Here is a 21821-nt window from a genome sequence, read left to right as displayed (position 1 = left end):
TCCCTCCTCCCTACCTTTTATCTTAGCCTGCTGGACAAACTTTCCTCATTCCTGAAGAAGGGCTTATGCCCGAAACGTCGATTCTCCTGTTCCCTGGATGCTGCCTGACCTGCTGCGCTTTTCCAGCAACACATTTTCAGCAGTGGACAATATAGCCACACACCCTAGTCCGTAAGCTCACAGCACAGCTAATCAATTAAATGCTAGTTTGGTTTCATGTTAAATTCGAAGATTGTTGATTCATGCTTTAACACCCCAGTTCAGTAACGAGGGAGGGCTGCATTTCAGGTATGTCTTCTGAAGTAGATGTTAAGACAAGCTCCCTCATAACACAGTGTACAGACTGTTCTGGCAGATGTCCTGGCATGAATCAAAGACAGACAAGAGAGTTTTCCTGGTGTCCTGACCAATATTTGTTAGCTAAAGGATAAATAATTATCATTGCTGTTTGGGAGTTATTGCTGTACATGCTGACATTACAACACTGTGTTTCAGAAATACTTTGTTGCCTGTGAAACAAGAACTGTTATAGGAACACAAGAACACAGGACTTAGGAGGAGGAACTTAAAAATAGACTCTTCAAACCTGCTCCATTATTCAATAAGGTCATGGCCAATCTCATTGCAGTCTCAACTCCACTTTCCTGTCTGCATCACACAAACCCCTGACTACCTTGTAAAATTGAAAAATTATCTAACTCAGCCTCAAATAAAATTTAAAGACATGGCCTCTACTGCTCTCTGCAGAAGATTATTCCAAGCACTAATTATTGAGAGGGAAAACAATCTTAAAAGGAACACCTATCATCGATAAACTGCATCCCCTTAGTTTCCTCTGACAAGTGAGAGCCTCTTGCTATTCACCCTATCCAGTTCTCTTAAGATCTTACTTGTTTCAATAAAATCACCTCTAACGTTTCCATTAACATAGGTCTACTCGGAGTCTCAACCTCAACCTTGAGAGCTCTATCCAACTCTTTCTTAAACGAATCCAGAGACTTGGCCTCCACTGCCTTCTGAGGCAGAGCATTCCACACAGCCACCTCTTACTTGTTTCAATAAAATCACCTCTAACGTTTCCATTACTCGGAGTCTCAACCTCATCCTTGAGAGCTCTATCCAACTCTTTCTTAAACGAATCCAGAGACTTGGCCTCCACTGCCTTCTGAGGCAGAGCATTCCACACAGCCACCACTCTCTGGGTGAAGAAGTTTCTCCTCATCTCTGTCCTAAATGGCCTACCCCTTATTTTTAAGCTGTGTCCTCTGGTTCGGGACTCACCCATCAGCGGAAACATGTTTCCTGCCTCCAGAGTGTCCAATCCTTTAATAATTTTATACGTCTCAATCAGATCCCCTCTGTCTTCTAAGCTCAAGGGTATACAAGCCCGGTCGCTCCAATCTTTCGACATAAGATAGTTCCGCCATTCCAGGAATTGACCTCGTGAACCTACGTTGCACTCCCTCAATAGCCAGAATGTCTGCTCACCAGGGCCCTGTACAGCTGCAAAAGAACCTCTTTGCTTCTATACTCAATCCCTCTTGTTATGAAGGCCAGCATGCTATTAGCTTTCTTCACTACCTGCTGTACCTGCATGCTTGCCTTCATTGACTGGTATACAAGAACACCCAGATCTCTTTGTACTGCCCCTTTATCTAACTTGACTCCATTTAGGTAGCAATCTGACTTCCTGTTCTTGCCACCAAAGTGGATAACCACACATTTATCCACATTAAACTGCATCTGCCATGCATCTGTCCGCTTACCTAACCTGTCCAGGTCACCCTGTAATCTCCTAACATCCTCCTCACATTTCACCCTGCCACCCAGCTTTGTATCATCAGCAAATTTTCTAATATTACTATTAATATCATCTTCTATATCATTAATATATATTGTAAAAAGCTGCGGTCCCAGCACTGATCCCTGCGGTACCGTACTTTGCCCCCAATACCATGCACCCTAATTTTGCTCACTATCCTCCTATGTGGGACTTTATCAAAGGCTTTCTGAAAATCCACTGGATCTCCCTTGTCCATCTTCAGAGTTACAGCCTCAAAAGATTCCAGAAGATTAGTTATGCATGATTTCCCCTTTATAAATCCATGCTGACTCTGACCTATCCTGTTACTACTATCCAGATGTGTCATAATTTCATCCTTTATAATTGACTCCAGCATCTTTCCCACCACTGAGGTCAGACTAACTGGTCTATAATTTCCTGCTTTCTCTCTCCCACCTTTCTTAAAATGTGGTACAACATTAGCCACCCTCCAATCCACAGGAACTGATCCTGAATCTATCGAACTCTGGAAAATAATCACCAACGCATCCACGATTTCCCGAGCCACCTCCTTCAGTACACTGGGATATGTCTTCAAGGGCCCAATTTTAGTCTTCACCATTTTTTTCCCTTTCACATACCTAAAAAAGCTTTTACTATCCTCCTTTATATTTTTGGTCAGTTTACCTTCGTACCTCATTTTTTCTCTGCGTATTTCCTTCTTAGAATGGTGGTGCAGGCTCGAAGGGCAGAATGGCCTACTCCTGAACCTACTGTCTATTGTCTATTGTCCTTTTATCCTTTGGCGAACCCTCAAATATGCTCATCCACATTTGGTAATCCATCTCACCAACCCCATCAGTTTTGAACTTCCCTACTTTCTCACCTAATTTGTCTAAGTTTTCATCTCCCCACTTTACCAACTTCAATCCCAAACAAAATCGTGCATTATTCCGCTCCTTTCAATACTCTATTGTCACCCTTTTTGGTATCTTGAGTTAACTCCCTTCCAAATTGTATCCGCTCAGCATCCCAGCATGCTACCTCCAATCCCTGCAATTAATTTTCCCAGCTTTTCTTTTACAGTAGTAGCCCCTAATAATCCCATCTTGACATTTAATGGGCCGACCCTCAGGACTCACTGTTGTCCACCACTTTGAGCACTTAGCCGGACTGCCCAATGAATCAGCAAACCTCTGAGTGATATCAGTACAGCTCCCTATCTGACCTCGCTGATTCCCTGGGTTGGTTGCGTTGGGCAGATAAAGGGGAAAAAAGAGTTTTGAAAGTATAAATTCTGCGAAACCTTTGTACAAAACAGATCATGGGAATGGAAGCCACAGTACTTCAGCCGAATTAAAATTTGTACATAATCAAGCTTAGAATGTGCTTGATGTGAACAAGCATCATCTGCTCAGGAAACTAAACATCTGAATCTTTACCATGTACTAATTTCTTAATCATCAGAAAGCAATGTAGCCCCATGTGGCGCTAAGCATCTTACTGTATCATATTCCAAAATGATAATGCAATATAAATTTCAACCAGAATGCCTAATGAATTTACATACCATAACCAACACCAAGGAAATGCAGAGTTGAAGTCAGTCACTATGCATTAGTGCAGAAATATTATGATGCCATTGCACTAATAGCAAACGTGGTGAGTTTATTATACGATGTCTTTAGCACAGCAATCTTCCAATTATTTTTTGCATACACATTGACAAATATTCAGTCATCAAGTCTTGTTTAAGAGATATCGGTTAACTGAAGTCCAAACTTTAAAGGTATAAATATTTATAATGAAAAACCTCAAGATCTATTTTAGTATACTTGTACCTCACTGAGAAGTAAATGTTATGAAATAGCTTTCAGTTTGTTTACTAGAGCCCAGGAATGACATTCATTATTTCACTGATGATCTTTGGAGGAATCCTATGCACCATGTAAAAGCAGTTCATCTGATAGGTTAAGAAATCTCTTTCTAATTTCCATTTAATGTGTTAATTTATAATTCTCATTATAACAAAATACAAAGTTAATATTTGAATTATTGCCAGCTGTAAAAGAAAGGAAATGAAGAGAATTTGGTCAGGCACCAGCCAAAAGCTCATTGAAAAACCTTCCATTATAACAACATTGCATTCTAAGATCCTGGCAAATTACCAACAACCAGCGGTTCCTGGTTTCTTAACTGATGTCTGCATTGGTGACATTTGAGCAGTCAATTCCTCAAATTTGCTCTGTCAGTCGGCATCCTTGCCTGATGGTAGGCAGACCTGAAAATAGTGGCACGCTGCCCACAGTTTCCAATCCATAGAAATGAGTGACTGAGAGCGTGGGGGCAGCATGCCAATGATTTCCTAATATTCTTGCTTGGGGAGTTGGAAATTGTCCCATTGATATCTTAAAATGTCACAGGTTAGACTGGAGGGTTTATTTTTCTTTCGGTCTCCAGCTTTTACACTACAACATTGCAAGTTGGCTTCAAGCTGCATGAATTTACTCCACCTACGGTTCAGCCAAATTCAATCTCCGTCTAGACTGAGTTTATTGACTGCAACTGGGGTAAACAAAGGGGAGCAAGAAATGGCCCTGGATAGAAGAAAGAATAGGTAGGGGATGTGAATATTGGTCAGATAGCTCAGCTGGCTGGACAGCTGATTTGAGATGCAGACTGATGCCAACAGCATGGATTCAATTCCTGCACTGTCCGAGGAAGCAATAAAGGACTCTTCTCAATCTCACCAGAGAACTGGTAATCCTTAGACTAAACCACCATCCGTTATCACTCTCTAATGAGAGAGCAGCCTTATGGTCCTCTGGAACTAGAAAGACTTTATCTTTTGCCTAGTCAGGATTTTAACTCTTGAACATTACCTTGTGGTATTTGTACGAAATAAGGCCGTGAGGGTATTGCACAAGGTCAGAAATAAAAGTCAACCTCTGACATTGGAAGAACCTGCTGACACTCATGACAAGGGTTACATGATATTAGAGGAGATACTGGAGGGCACCCAGTATCTGCGCTGCAACAAAGGATCAACAATTTCAGAAAACGGAAGGCAAAGTGAAAGAAAAACTGGCAAAAATCTAAAAAAAAAACGGTGTAAATGTGGGCGGCACGATGGCACAGTGGTTAGCACTGCTGCCTCACAGCGCCAGAGACCTGGGTTCAATTCTGACCTCAGGCGACTGATTGTGTGGAGTTTGCACATTCTCCCCGTGTCTGCGTGAGTTTCCTCCAGATGCTCCGGTTTTCTCCCACAGTCCAAAAATGTGCAGGTTAGGTGAGTTTGCCATGCTAAATTGCCTGTAGTGTGAGGTGAAGGGGTAAATGTAGGGGAATGGGTCTGGGTGGGTTGCGCTTCGGCGGGTCGGTGTGGACTTGTTCGGCCGAAGGACCTGTTTCCACACTAAGTAATCTAAGTAATCTAATCTAATCTAAATTGATCATTTGTGCTCAACATCTGTTATTCACATTGATTTGTTCATGCACCTATAAAGTCAAGAACAACAAGTAAACTCAGGTTGAAGTTTTTTTCAAATCTAAAAGGTGACTGACTTGGAATAATTAACATCCAAGGTCATTTAAGCAGATAAATGAATTTTAAAGAAAACAATGGATTTTCAAAACATTTAATTTTTAATTATATGACAAGATGGTGGTAGATTAAAAGTGTTTTGGACTGTGTGGGTTTAATGGTCTTTCCCAAGTATTTTTAAGCCCAACATCTATTTGTTGTTTGTGAAACATATCTTTTAAAATATCACTCACTGTTTCTCTCCAGCCACAGTTGCATTTTTATTCAACTTGTAAATGTTATTTGAAGGAAGGTTTGGAAGAACTTTGGAGTTGTCATGCCTTTGGGCTCGGTACACATGGACACAACTGGACTAGGGCACTGCAATACACTTCCAAAAAGTGTGCAAACATTTCACTTCACAGTTTATCATTGGATCCCAGCTTCTAACTAAAACAGCACAGAAATGTTAAACCATAATTTGAGTTTCGATGGAACACCATTGCACACAACCAAAGAGACAGATACGTACAAATTATCTACTGATCACATAAAACTAAGTTTTGATATTTTTAAAAAATCCTTTCCCTTCGCATCAGTAGTGGTTAGTGGGAAGGGAGAAACGTGAGAAATTATCCCAAGGAGAAATTAACCCAACTACTTATTTGAAGCTTTCTGAAGACTGAACTAGCAAAGGCCATTGATTCCTCACATAAGATTCGTGCCTTATTGCATAACTACCATACCTAGTCAAGTAATAGTCAAACTTTTGACCAATGGCACAGTGGCTCAGTGGTTAGCACTGCTGCCTCACAGCGCCAGGGACCCTGGTTTGATTCCCACCTCGGGCAATTGGCTGTGTGGAGTTTGCACATTCTCCCTGTGTCTGTGTGGGTTTCCTCCGGGTGCACCGGTTTCCTCCTGTCAGGTCAGGTGAATTGGCCATGGTAAATTGTCCATAGTGTTAGGTGGAGTAGTCATGGATAAATGTAGGGGAACGGGTGGGTTGCTCTGTGGAGGGTCGTTGTGGACTTGTTGGGCCAAAGGGCCTGTTTCCACATTGTAGGGAATCTAATCTAATCTAACTTTTTAAGGCTAAATTTATGGGGTCAACTATTACATGGATACTACTTTTAAGGGGCTGAAATTCATATTCGTCAAAGTTCATACATTATCATTAGCAGAAGCCCAACTGATCTCTAAATGAATAAAGAAAAACAAAATAAGTTATGGTAATTCTGAAAACCTGGAGTGGAGCACAACAGCCAGAGGGCTGAAAGACCAGGAGTGGAGCGGAACAACCAGCAGACTGGAAAGTTGGAGCAGGATGTGATGGCTGGCACACTGACTCATAAACATTGATCTTTGAAGAACTCGGAGCAACTTTTACATGAGATACATGGAAAGTTCCGGGTTATTTGGTCAAAAAGAGGGTGTCGACTTTTACATGAGAGTGAATATTACTCGAGTGGATACGGAAAGTCACTGTGCAAATTTGTTAATCCCAAGTTCATGAAATTGTGACCGTAGATGATTTTTAAAAGTGCTTAGGGTGCCATTCTGGAAAACATGTTGTAAGTTCAAAGATTCCTCAGCTGTTCAAAAATCTAATCATGTAAATTCTGGAACTTCCCCTTCCTGAGATGTTGAGAATAATGAAAAGTGTGATGAATTAATTGGATGGGAATCCAAACATTAGATTCTGGCGGTTGAGTTAAACTATTCCAATTAAGTCTTTTGTCTGTGGACAGCAAGATCACTTTCTCAACATCAAGTGGCAAGCAGCTGATATCTTCATCACATTAATTATCCAACTAAATAAAATTAGGTACCGAGGTACCTCCTCAGTACTAAATCGAGGTACTCCTCACTTCACAACCTGACTGGAAAAACAAAGCATGTACTCATTATATTGGGTACTCTGTCTCCAGTCCAGCTACATACACAGCTTTCCTAGGCATGCTCCTTCTCCTCACGTTCTGGAACACTGCATGACTATGTTGACTAAGACAGGATCTCTCCCTGGGCCATTGCTACTCCCAACTAAGTAACAACAAAAGCAAAGGGATATGGCGATGCACAACACTGTGCTGTGCTGTGCCAATATCCCAGGTTGTGCAAGTACTACACATGGCAAACACACGGTGAGTGACAGATCATACAAGATGTGGAAGTCATAGGGGAAGCATACTTAGTGAAACAAGGCTAGACCAGTCAGTCAGGGAGTACCACCTCAGCGACTGTGGGGCTGGACTATGTCTATGATGAAGGGTTACCCACAATCAGTAAGGCAGTTGATCTAATGCAAAGTTCGGGGTTCTGTGTTGCTTCAGTCTGCGGACTGGGCAATGGTCAAATCCTGGTAGCTAAGCAAAACCAGCCCAGGCTTTTCTGGTTGCTTAGTTTGGGACATGTTACAAAATCTGTTCAGGTGTTGGGCCAGAGAGGTTTAAAGCTCAATCCTCGGTGACATGAAAGTGGTGGGTAGCTCAAATCTGTGGACTGGCTTGGTTGTATTCATTGGCTCAGGGAATAGTAACAATGACAGGTTGCAACTGGGATAGTAGAGTGGGACCTGGTGGTTAATCAGAGAGATGGTGTGGTATCTGGGGGAATGGGAGTGTTGTCAAGACCAGTCATGGTCAGTCTGGATTTGATATGGGTGCAGAGCCAGCAAGGCGATCAATATCTTGTTAGTCTGGAACTTCAGGATAATGCAGAGACATGGATGGTCCTGTGAAGAGGCTGAAAAGAAATGCAGAGAGTGTGCAGTATCATCAGGATCACAAAGATAACCATACAGGAACTAATATGTGGGTCACAGACCAAAGCTGCAAGTCATAATGTAATGTCATAATATTACCAAATGGATCTGAAGATCAACTGTGCAATAATGTTTTGACATTGAAAAACAGCAACCAGTGTGGGAGATGTGAATAACTGCTTTATTGAAAGGAGATGGAGTTCAGGGCTGGAATGTGAGGCCTCCAAAAGGGCTACGCAGTCATCAGGAGTCCAGAGATTACACAGAGTATATATCTGCCTTCAATTTACACTTGAGAATGTCAACATTCCTCATACCAATTCAATGTTCCTGTAGTCATGACCGAGTGTTAAATGATGAATTTGAAACACACTGGGGTCTCTGCAAGCAGGCTTGAATCTCACCGACTGAGCTTATAATATTTCTAATTTGCAGAGTTGCTGCAGTCTAGTAGTTATCACTTTTGTTTCACATATGAAAAGTCCCCAGTTCAAAACTGGCAGATATCTTATCAATCCTTCAGTTTGCAAGTAGGAGCAAAAGTTGCTTTGCTTGCTTGTTACATATTAAAGTGTCCCATGGCACAGTGGCTTCTTCCTACCTCTGGGCCAAAAGGTCAGAGTTCAAACCTCACATCTCATGAGGATTATAGAGGTATGTCATAGCACACCCAGCTGCATTCAAAGAAAATTCTTCATACTGCTGAATTCTGACTTACTCTCAGAGGTAATTGAGAACACATTGTATGTCAATCAGGATCTTATGATCTTCAAGCTTAACATAGTGTTGACAGAGTCGAGACTGTGGCTGGAAAAGCACAGCAGGTCAGGCAGCATCTGAGGAGCAGGAGAATCAACATTTCGGGCATAAGCCCTTCATCTGGAAGGGCTTTCCTGATGAAGAGCTTATGCCTGAAACATCGATACTCTGCTCCACGGATGCTGCCTGACCTGCTGTACTTTTCCAGCACCACACTCTCGACTCTGATCTCCAGCATCTGCAGTCCGCATTTTGTCCAAGTGCTGACAGAGCAAAGTACATTCATTCAATAGCTCATCTTCCCCACCACAGTCTCCAGGACTGCAAGCCTTTATATTACAGCTGCCATATCTTCATACACAAGACAAAGCCATTCTCACATGACTCCTGTGGTGGGGTTTGAGTGACATGGGGCCTCCTGGCAGCTACCTCATTAAGAGGCCAGACCATCACCTTTTTGGGCTACCGTACAGGAGGTCAGAATTTCAACTGTGTATTGGAAGGTGTTGGTCAAGCTTGAAGGAAATCCTGTGATAGTAAATATTTGCGAGATGCTGAGAGGTTGGTGGCAAGGTGCTGTCCTCTTCAATACACACAGCAATGCAGTGCATGCTGCTGGGTCCTTGCCCAGGTATGACACTGCCACCTGTCGATATATTGTGAAGATGTCGGTGAACTGTCCCTGTGCTAAGGTTGTTCACTTCCTGCTAATCTCAAAGATCTGTGGCAAGTTAAAGAAGAATTGCAGAGGGCAATCCAAATGTTTATCTTGCCATTTTATGACAGCAGAGAAACCACACTAGAACAGAACACAGACAACTGCATCTGCAGCAACAACAGTTGCTATTGGTTGCCACACAGGCCTCCGGAGGGAGAAGCACAAAGGCAAGATCTACCACAGAAGAGGACAGCTCTGGCACAGAACTGTATCTGCATGTATAGGTACAGCTACCTGCAAGTGACAGAGCCAGTGCAGAAAATGACTATGGCTGCTTGAGACATTGCTAATCTTTGCTACTTCGTGATAATGGATAAGGACTGTCTGTGATGGGATGGGGAAAGGTCCAGTTTGTGAGCAGACATGACCATACCAGATGGCTGAGGTATACTCAGTCAGGGAGGAGGAAGGACAGTGCACAGCATAGGATAATATCCTGACAGCATGAGGTGGCATATGATGCTGATGTCTGCAGACTTTGACCCTTTGGAGATGTGTGTTTGGTAGCAGAGTTAACATTGAACAATGTCCCCGTGAATAAGAGATAGCTGATTAGAGATGGTGCCACACACCCTCACGGAGCTCAGGAGGTCACTGAATTGTTACGTATACTGTTTACCTTGTCTTGTGTGGGAACCAATGGCACTGACCTCCACTGTGGTCTCGAATCAAACTTGATAAATCAGATATCATGGCTGTCTGATGCAGTCAACAGGGAGGACAACAGACTTTCTTTCAATCACCTTGTCTAGCACTGTCTGGAGGGCAGCATCAGTAAAGCTCAGTGCCCATCTTACAGTTATAGGCTGCCATTTCTGAACTTCTGGGAGCGATCACTGACTTGCAGCAAATCAAATGCTATCCAAGTGGCTTTTAAACATGGCACCAGAACTTTTGACTCTGAAAATAGTCCAATCCTGGAAGATCTGACCAGTGACAAGAGTTTTCAGCTTGCTCAATAAGAATTCACGAATAACACATGCAACATCACGCTTGCATAGGTAGCAACATAAGAAACATAAGATAACGCTGCAGGCATGAGTGGATACATGTCATCCAACACACCTAATGCTACATTTCAACTTAAAAATGGAAGAGTCCCAACTTTCTCATGAATATCACATTTGCTTTTCAATTTGCTAGCCTACAGGCCCTGTCCAATTCACAATAGTTTAAATCATTTACAAGCTGCACACAAAATTCAAACAAATATCCAACTTACCCCAATTTAAGGGTAAGCGTTACAGTTCTGTTGTGACAAAATTCTGGAACTTCTTACCCAACAGCATACAACATGGGATTGCTTTCAGCAAGAGTGGTTTAAAAAGCAGCCCACAACCATCTTTTCAAGGAAAATAGGGATGGCTAGTAAACATTTGCCTCTCCAGCAAATACCACATCCCAAGTGTTTTTCTGAAACTAGAGAGTCATGTTGTGATTTGATTTTGAATCAGTCACTCCAAAGTTTCAGAAGTATTATCATTTATAGAAATAATGAATATGTCACAATTACATTGTGGGATTATACAATTAAACTATCAGAACTGCTGACCAATTGCAAATGCACAATTCCACAACCAGTGATCCAAGATGTGACACTATCATAGAGTGAATACTTTAAGTCAAGAGCTAAACCACTTTATCCTGTTGCAACTCCATTTGTGGTTTTAAACTGGCAATATGCATGCGCAAAAGCATGTAACACGAACATAAGCATTTTGCTTCCTCTTTCACAACCATAAATACCAAACGATATTTGTCAATGACTGTGTTCATGTTCAACACAGAGTATTTACAATCAATCATTTCTAAAAACAGCACAAGACTGAAATGACATGCAGTAACAATAAGCCTCTAAACATCTAAATGCTGAACATTTTTCATTCCCTTTTAACCCAGGACATCAAGTTGAACTCCAGGTTGTAATACTATGTAAACTCAGTAATCCTCACAGCCTGACATTTTCACTGAATGAACCCCTCAGAGGGATAACATGTTACCTTGGGAAAAGAGAAACAGAAGCAGCAATACCCATCCTGTCAGCCAAGCTTTGAATAATACAGGTGGTACCCAGTCGAGGTTTCAAGGAAAGGCTACTCTGTCTGCCAGACAAAGGAAGGACTGTCACAATAAATCATTAACTTCAATGGTGTTATTTCAATGCTGTACTATACCACGTTTAGAAAAAATTTGTAAACTGCTCTGCATGTTTCTTTCAGCACAGTTTGTAAACTAATCAAACATACTGCATCTGCAAGAACACAGAACAACACAGCACATACCCACAATGTCTGTGCCAACTGTGATGCTCTTCCAAACTAGTCCCATTTGCCTGCACATCCATAAACAGGCACCCACCACCCTCTGTGTAAAACAAAATTCCTCGCACACCTCCGACCTACGACCCCTAGTATTTGACTTTTCAATCCAGGAAAAGAGGTGTCGACTACCCATCCTAGCCATGCCTCTCAGAATTCTATACTATCAGGTCATCCCTCAGCCTGTAACACTGTACCGAAAACAAGCATTGAGAAAGTTTTGTCATGTCTAAGTTCAATCCAGTACTAAATTAACCAACCAGTTGTCATATTTACAGTGAAGTCACGACTTTGATGACAATCATCCCAATTTATGGATGCTATTTAGCTTTGGAAGACAAACATAGCTTGATATAAACTTGCCATATAAGCTGTACTCCATAAGGAGACTAAAAATACCTACAATAACCTAAAATAAACAGGAGGTATCCTCTGTAATGGCCCCAAATAGTACTTTTGACAATACATTGATAGTTGTATTTTCCAGATATCTTTGAAAAGTGGAAAGAGGTTGAGCCACTGTCGTATAACTGCATTATTTACACATCAGAGATGTAGTCATTTTCAATCCCTTACGATTTGGAAAACATACTGCTCCTAACTTTCAATTTGTCACTCTTAATGACACTAAGTCGTGCATTGCTCCACGTCCTGCCACTAATTCCTCACCCAGGTAGGTCTTTCTCAGCCGGGAATGCTGTCAGCGTGTATGGTACATTATAGATGAGCTCAATGCTGGCTTCCCCCAAAGCACACAAAGTTCTCAGTTAGCTTTTTGGTTATTGACTAAATGCAGGAACTCTGGCACATATCCACCTTCCTTGCTTATGATTAAAGGAGATTAACTAATATTTTCGCAACCAACTGCCTGAACTCAATTAATGGAAGAGATTAGGAGGGTCACATAGAGCTTAGTACTATAGTGGATAGCTTATTGGCAACTAACCTAATAATGAAACTTTTACATAAAAATTGGGTAAATTGTATTCCAAATGATTCCCAAATGCATTTCAAACTTGTTTAATATCATTTTGAAGGTTCTAACTTTCACAGTATCTTTGTGTCACAAATAGCACTGAACATTCAAAGAACCAACCAACACAGCCTCGCCCTCGGAAAAACAGGATAGTTATGGTCTCGACTGAATATTTATACAAACTTTTTGTGGATACCGTTAGGTTCAGCTATGACACTACTCATGGTTCAACAGGCTGCTGACTGACTCTTGAGGAATTCTCATACATAAGTTGGGTAACTTCACAAGAAAAATATAGAAGGTGGAGAAAATTATGGGAAGGGAATTGGTGACCCCAAAAGGATCCAGTAATCCCTTCCAGAAATTACCTTAATGGCAGAGATGTATATATCTGAGTTTCCAAATTACACTTCCAGTGGTGAAGCCTCCATGTGGGGACAATAAATTTACATTATGTGCAGGGATACCATAAATGGATTTCTGAGCTTTGTCCTGTTTGGTATATTAGTCTGTGTTTATGGCTTTTGTCATGATGCCAAACAGGAAACTTTCATTAATAAGCTTGGAATATCACAGTGACCCAAGGACTTTTACTCATGACATGCTTAATAGAGGGCAGTTAGATATTTTGCAATGGCCTTGCCTCTGTAAGGTACTTTATAAGATACTTATCCAGTTAATTTACCTTGTTGGCAGTCACTTCTAGTGATCCTTTCAGTTTGTTCTTGAGCCTCTCCTTGTCGAATGATGCCCTTGTTGAGAAGAGCACCTTTACTTGTAGAATTGACACGTGTAGGAATCGGGACAAATGTAGGATCTAGGTCCATTATCAGTTTATTGAGCTGTTCAATTGACTGATCAATATCCAAAGTTGGCGAAGTAGACAAATCTTGCTTTTTCGATCCCAATCCTGCGCCTTCAGCAGTCTGATTAACCTCAGAAGGTTTGAGACCCTGATTTTCACGTTCAAACAAGACTTCAGAGGCCTGATGATCTTGTAACTTACTATCTCCTGATAATGTACTAAGCCCTCTCTGCACAGCATCTCTGCTACTAGAGCCTCTTGCAGGTGTATCAGGAAGTTTCGATGTTGTTTGTGTTCTGTTCTGATCTTCACCAGTCCCCACCATTGCAAACCTCAAGTCATTTTCTGCTGGATAGGCATACTGTTGGGCAGCAACCATTTGCTGTTGTCGCACCCAGGTTTGAGTTGAATAATTGCTCTGGTTATAACCCTGTGGTTGTGTTGACAATGAAGGGTTTCTTGGTCGTTGAAAGACATTTTTCCCCTCAGTAACTCCAACAAATGTTCTGTCATACACTGTTTCTGTGCCTATTCCAAGGTCAGGTACAACAGCATTATGCAGTTCATCTCCAGTGTTGCTTCCAAAACCATCAGATAGTAAAGAGTTCTGACTGCTCTTGTGAAAACTGAAGTTTCCCAGATTGTTTGATGGTTGACCTTCTGAAGAGGAAAGAGTCCCTATGCTGTCCACGCTATGCAGATCATGATTTGGCATTTCATCATCTAAAATATCAGTCTCCCTGTCCTTGGCTTTCAGTTCACCGTTAACATGAACCTGAACTGGTACAATGTGACGTACTCCACTGTACTTCACTCTTGTTTCAGTCATATCCTTCAACTGTACAGAATTCTCCAGCCCAAATCCACTTAAAAGCCTGTCCAACTCAGCCTTCTCTTGCAGGCTTAGGCCTCGTTTAACACCAGGTGGCAAATGCTCCTCAGTCCGGTCTGTTCTTATGGAGGCTGTAGAGTTCCCAGAGTCACTGCTGACTGACAGAGTATGGTCAATTTGGTCAGGTCCTGTAGTTGCGTGAGCACCGCCAATAGGGATATTACCATCAGATGAGCTTTTCTTTCGTACCTTGGCGTACAAACTTCCATCAATTGGCCCTTGGGTGTGTGACACTATGGTAAGAAAGGAGAATTATTAACCAAATCTAATCGCACTAACCCAACAATTATCACAATTTGTCAAGATACAGCCGAGAATTCTTGCTCCAATATTAGCTTAAACTAATTGGAGGTAAATAAACGCACTCCATTTTAACGGTAGACAAAGATTGTATTATCAAAGGTATTTTGTTTTAAAGTTTCCAGGCTGATTTTAAATCTATGTTCATTAACTGACTCCACATACTCAACAGGGTCACTCTGCAAAAGGGAAGGCACATGTGTAGAAGACTTTTGTATATGCTAAACACAAGGCTGGAACATTACTCAGAGCTATAACCTTTGATTCATTTCTTATTAAAAATATTTCTATTGGCAATGATTTGCACATTTTAAGCTCACACACCTTAACAAAATTTTCAAATGCCATTCAGAAACAGAAAAGGTTGGATTCATCTTGTACAATGTACCTAGAATCAAAACAGTCCGAGAAGGGAACAAGCTACAACAGATATCTTCATTTGTGCAACTCACCAGAATTTATTTGGGACTTCCTGGTACATGAGTTATCCAGCCAACCTTGTGATTATAGATAGTTATCATATCTTACTGCTACCAAATCCTCTCTGATTCTTGTACGGAAGATACAATCAAAATGACAAGCAAACTAACCTTTTCTTCCCCTCAAGGCACCATAGCAAAAGAATTACAACAGCAAAAATGACTGTAGACACATCTGCTGGAGGGCATTATCATTGTTGCTTTATGGCATTGCATAAAAAGTACAGCTTTCCTGATAAAATTGGAGATGGCAATATTTACAACTAGATGGCATCTTATTTTCTATTTACTTACCTGTAACAGGCAGCCCTTTACAATGCTATACAATCTGCAATATTTATGCACTGTGCTTGCTTGCTATATAATTCACTTCTCTGCCTGCAAATGCATGTAACTGCTACTATAAAGCCCAAAACGAGCACTGTAGCAAGGATATTAACTTTCTCAAGGGTTATGGTTTCATTCTTAAACTCAAGATCATCTTCAGCTGCAAATCTCAAATGTAATAGGTTGGACAGAGGTGCCCTGTATTTGGTGCCTTCAACAACAACAACACTACACAGGCTTATTGAGTTAAAAGTTGCTGCTCAGCAAACAAGCATATATAGCAGAAGGCTGCAAGGTCCGATTCCTACTGTGCATTCGATACCAGCTGATGACAAGACTCAACAGTGATATCCTGCACACACCCCAAGAATCTTCTAACATTCACTGTCCAAACTCATAGAAGAACAACCACTTAATTGGAATATTGAAAGATTGCCAAACTGCATGGGTATTACAAACAGTGGAGATAATTGAAATTGTAGAAATCCAAATAAAAAGAGTAGATTTGCCATAAACCACAAGAGCAAAGAAATACATTAATTCAAAGCCTGTTCTTCCCTTGAAAACATTATTTCTTATTCCTCCATGAAATGTGACCTAATTACGATTTTAGGAACATGAGCTCAGTGTGTTTTGTAAATATCACCTGTCCTCTAGATGGCATTATTCTGCAGTTTAAAAAGGTTACAAGGATTATCAACTTATATTTCACTTAAAAATACTATTAATTAGACACATAAAAGTCATTTTCACCTGCTCCTGGCAAGCACAACAATTAACATATTTCTATGGAAATGGGTTTTCCACATTGAGAACCTGACACATTTTCTGTAAGGTATTTGTACTAGTTTCTTTAGAGAAACAGCATTCTTACATTTCTCTCTCTTGATCCCATTGCTTTCCTCCCCTCCAAAAAAGGTCATTCCACAGGGACAAAAAAATTAACAGGGCTTTAAGAAGAATATTACTGTCTTTTATGCCCACAGGTAACATTTAAGTAACATCTATGGCATGGCAAAATATTAAAGATAAATAAAGAGACATGGTAAAAATGGTTAATTCTTTCTCAAATATGCACCTTTCACAATTCAGCCTGCCGAATGGAATTCCTTAATTACAAATTAACCAGATTCAGAGGTCTCCACGTTGTGAATAATATTAGAACACGTCTGTTGCATTGAAGTAGAGAAATTGATCTCAATGCTGTAAAAGCATTAGACTGAAATTAATTATTAAACATAAAAATAAAAATCAGTTCTCTTTCTGTACAACACTCTTATCTGCTTTCATCCTTTTCTGTCTGGGGCGTCTTCCCACAAAACCCATTTAGAGGTAAACTAGATAAATGCGTTTCAAACTGAAAACATGTTCTGCAGCTGGCTGTCCTGCTGTCACTCATTCAACACAAGTAAAAGTAGGAGCAGATTGATTCCAGCTAGGTAAACACATCTGGGCCTCAACCATATGCTGTCCCTACTCGCAACCAGCATAATACTCACAGTAAGAATAAATAACTGATCCGATGAGGTAGTGTAAAGAAAGCAGCTATGCCAAATGCTTTGTAGAAATACTGCACACTGAGGCAACTCTGGGCTTGTTCAGCGCCACATTCCTTTTTCATAAGTGGCTTTTCTAAAAAAAACTTTGGCTGGTCTCATTCTTTGTCTTCCCTAGCTCCGAACATAAACTTTAATATCCATTACCCATGTTAATCCAAAAACATCTTACCTCTCACACTGTGTTTCATTACTGTAGGTATTCAAAGTTGCTTCAAAGAGTGCAGCTTCAGGAGCAATCTCTGCACTCCAGGCTTACGTGCAATAACAGCATTGGAATGGGGCCCTTATTTTTCATTATACTGTGCGTTTTCCTCCCACTCAAGGTGACTGGCCTTACAAGATATGCATGAGACTTCACACTGGCCAAATATGGCAATGGAAAATGTAAACAAGGGGGCGGGATTTCATGTGTGTGTGTGTGTGTGTTCAAGCTAGCTGCAAGCACCAATGGATTCAATGCTCACTGATTGAAATCATACTACATATAATGTAATGGCTGTGTTGAAGGCATTCATTTTGTTAACTGAGTCCAGCTGTTTCGTCAGAATTCTCAGAACCTCAAGTAAGCAGGTCGTAATTAATAAAGATAATAACCCTGACATTATGCGTAGGCTAACAGCGCAAACAAGGCTTACTGTGGTCTTACTCTGCATTATTTTACCAAAATGGTAAATCATTTCAAATACATGAGTTTACGTCCTGATTAAAAGAGCAGAAGGATATCTGAGTAATGGCCCGAATCATTCAGTCTCATAGGAGATAGGGTATAAATTGGGTGTACAAACACACACACAGCTACTTACCTTGGAAATGATACACACTTTAATACCTTAAACAAATGATAATCTCTATCAACCACCCAATCAGCCCTGGACTAGACTATTCTCTAATCATCCAACTACAACCACATCCCCCATTTCCTATGGTGAACTAGACCCAACTAATACCACTCCCCAACTAGAGCAGACTACATCAGTTCAGCCACATCTAACTAACGATGTCCAACGACCCAATCAGATGCGTCTATTCCCAACTACCCAAGATTATTACAACCCCTCCCCAATCAGACCCAAGTATCCTTTCTAAACCAAACCAGACCTTTCTATCAGACCCAACTAATCCATTCCAACACTTCCAATCTGCACCCTACCTAAACATCCCCACAATACACCTCCCCTGACTGGCCCCTACTATAAAAGGTAAATGTTGTGAAAAGGAGAATACTGAAACATAAACTCCTTGCAATCTAATGTCAGGCAAACATACTTTCCAGTTCACCTCATAGTCTTTGAAGCAATGTCCATCGTACCAATGATTGCTATCATGCAATAGACGATACCACACATGCAGTAAGAGTATTTTCGCATTACACTACCAGGTGATTTTTCTCTGTCACTTTAGTCACGGTAAGCCCTGTAAACCCTGTCAAAAAATGAGGGTAGTGAAAGCTATTCACCTAAGCAGATGTTGGCAGTGATTAACATCACGTGATACGCCCAACCAGACCTGGTTAACACCCCGCCTAGACGTGAATACCTCCTCACAACTAGGTCCCACTACTACCCTCCACCCCAGACAAGATTTTTGATGAAGATTGTTTGCCCGAAATGTCGATTTTCCTGCTCCTCAGATGCTGCCTGACCTTGTGTGCTTTTCCAGCACCACACTCTCCACTCTAATCTCCAACATCTGCAGTCCTCACTTTCGCCTAAGATCCAACCGGCACCCGCCCTGACTAAATTTGGTTGTACCACTACACCCATCCCTAAGTAGACAAAAATATGCCTCTGCTCAATCCCTGCCCAAGTCACCTCCAACTTTCTTCAGTGAACAAAACCAAACTACAATCCAAACTGACCACCCACTCAATCACTAGCTCTTTCATTTGCTGAAAGGCTTTAACCATTAAAAATTTGCCTGAAGCCAGCAGCAGTGGTTGTAAAATGGGGGCCATGTCCTCACTTCTTCTGTCTGTTTTTGAGCTGACAGTGTTCCCTTGACACTTTAGCCAAGATCCGGAGATATGACCCAGAAAACCATAAAATGACAGGGTGGCAAGAATCTTCGAAGGTCAAGTCAATGTACTCAGTACTGACCCTGACTGGAAGAGTTTGGCCATAGTCGTTCACAGACTCAAAACTATTTCAAATACACCTTACAGTCAAATAAAGCCTTGAACCTGGAAGGAAATTTCAAAGTTTGAGGCATTGCTGGACTGGGGCCATTACAGGCCAGGAGCAATGAGGAACAGGACATAGTGTAAGTTTGAACAAGAGTAGCAGAGATTTCGATGAAGATTGGTTTAAGCCAACCAGTACAGCATTGGGATGCAGCAATTGGTTAAAAGAGAGCCAGAGATGAGTGGTATTACGGAGGTGGAAATAGGCAACTTGGGTGACAGGATAGGGACTGGGTCGGCACCTCAGCTCAGAGATAATCAGGACACAGATTAAAAACTCACTCAGTGACCAGGGATGGGGCTATAATCAGAAAACACTGCAAGTATTCAGTAGGTCAGGCAGCATCTATCAAGAGGGAAGCAGAGTTGATGTTTTGGGGTCAATGACTTTTCATTGGAGCTGGGGATTATTTGAAATGGGTTTAATAGTAGTTTTGCTCTTGGGCGATTTTTATGATGCAATTCCACCATGAGGTTTCTTGCTGTTTTCTTACAGTGCAGAATATTTAAAATAATATGATCAGCTAATTGCCTGGAAGGCTGATTGCATCTGACAAAGCTACCAATTCGAAAGCATTCCCCTGTCCTTCCCAAAAGGTACATCCTTCCTCTGAACAATTTTACTAATTTCCGAGTGATTAAAGCATGTCCAGGAAAACAATTCCATTTCCCTCCAACTGCTTTTAGTCTTTATGTCTGTGCAATGGTTTCAACATTGGCAATGCCATCCTCAAATTCCGCTCCAGTTCTGGAGTCAGCCAGACGATGCCTTGAAGAATGAATCTACATTGTGAAGAAAATTGGACTTTGTTGCCTTTGATGATGGGCCCCTTCTTTAAGCAGAAAGTAGTGTGCAAACATTCTTAAATGGAATGCTGCCCCGGTGCCAGAGAACATTCCTTTACAGGTGGAGCAAATAAACATATCTTAGAATTCTTCATAGCTTCTCGCCATCAGTCTGTAAAAGGAGGAATGCCCACAGGGCATGCAACGTTTGTGTGGTTGTTCAGACATATTGCTGGGAGGAGTTAAAAATCACACACACCAGGTTATAGTCAAACAGATTGGAAAAAACCTGGTGTGTGATTTTTAACTTTGTCCACCCCAGTCCAACACTGGCTCCTCCAAACTATTTCTGGGAAGTATGACATGTTGTTTTAAACATGGAAGTCAAGGTGGGCAGAAACCAAAAGCAGTCCAAAGTTATAACTTCTATTCAGCTTGTGAGGTCATTTAACTACTTCTTGCATTATAAAAAGTACATTGGTTACTAAGTTTGGCTGTGGCGGCCAAGGCCACCTCTTTCTAATTTACCATTTTATCAAGGGCTCACTTTCCTCAATGCAATAACATGTTCTCCTTTGACAGATTCCAGTCTCCAACACCTCAGCTGAAAAGTCTAAGTTATGAAAGCTTAAAAAACAATAAAACAGCAGCGTGCTCTGTTTAACTGGGGGAAGCCAGTTCAATGCTGAGGCAGCACTTTCACGAATGCTCTCATTGGGGTGCACTCAATGAAGATCATTAAACACTGGGAGCCCGCTGACAATCTTAGTCACTGAGTCAGGTTGGAACATGGAAGCTTTAACTGAATTTGATCAGGTTTAAAATGAAGCTAAATGGGGAAAAAGACAAATGTTGAAAATAAATTGCAAGGGAACGCAGTGCGTGGGTTACCCCCAGTTGAAGCTGCAGCAAGGGACTGATTGTGGGGAAGAGCAGGAGAGTGTTTTTCAACAGACAGTTTTGTAAGTTGCAATGAATCTTTCAGACAATGAGGAATATTTTAATTGTTACACACTGTAGAGAAAATACCCCTCCACATTTACCACATTTCCTGTCAACTGGGGACAATTGAAGCTTTATGTTTATTTTTTTTTATATAGATATTTTTATTAGAAATTTAACATTTTACAAGTTTACAAAAATAAACAAAACTCTCAAATACAAACATTGATATACAATTAAATCAAATATACAATAGCCAAAATTTAACAAAAGAAAAAAAATACCGAAAAAGAAAAAAAAAACAAAACTCAACTGTCTACTAATCTAACCTGAAACTAACCAGAGTGTATATTTAAGTCTTTTACATGCTCGGAATGTGTTAACATCAAATGTAATAAAACCCGTATTCGTGCGGGATTCCTCTCCTAAGGGACCCCGGACCAGCCAGGTTCGTAATCTCAATTAAATAAAAGCTCTTGTTAGGATAGCCGAAATTTATAAAATAATTCGGTCTTTCGGTGCACCATATTTGTAAGGAAGTCAAGGGGAATACATTCCATAATTAATCTGTGCCAATTTGAAAGTCCAGGGGGGCCCTCAGCCACCCAGTTCACCAAAATATTTTTCCTTGCAAGAAAGAGAGGATAGAAAATAGTCTCTTCCCGTACATGTCCAGGGAGGGAAAGTTCGAAAAGCCCAAAAGGAGAG

The 21821-nt window shown here is 41.0% G+C and overlaps 1 protein-coding gene across 5 annotated transcripts in view; it reads right to left on the bottom strand.

Annotated features, from left to right (window-relative positions):
* LOC122549908 (tensin-3-like) overlaps positions 1-21821 on the bottom strand; it is a 434491-nt gene that overhangs the window by 65369 nt on the left and 347301 nt on the right. For all 5 annotated transcript variants that reach the window (XM_043690124.1, XM_043690125.1, XM_043690128.1 and 2 more), the window contains one exon: positions 13530-14774. In XM_043690124.1, the coding sequence (XP_043546059.1) occupies positions 13530-14774 (1245 nt within the window). The remainder of the gene's footprint in view (positions 1-13529; positions 14775-21821) is intronic.

This window comes from Chiloscyllium plagiosum, chromosome 5, assembly GCF_004010195.1.
Source record: "Chiloscyllium plagiosum isolate BGI_BamShark_2017 chromosome 5, ASM401019v2, whole genome shotgun sequence".
NCBI lineage: Eukaryota > Metazoa > Chordata > Chondrichthyes > Orectolobiformes > Hemiscylliidae > Chiloscyllium > Chiloscyllium plagiosum.
Note: the sequence above shows the minus strand (reverse complement) of the source record. Positions and strands in the feature narration are given on the sequence as shown.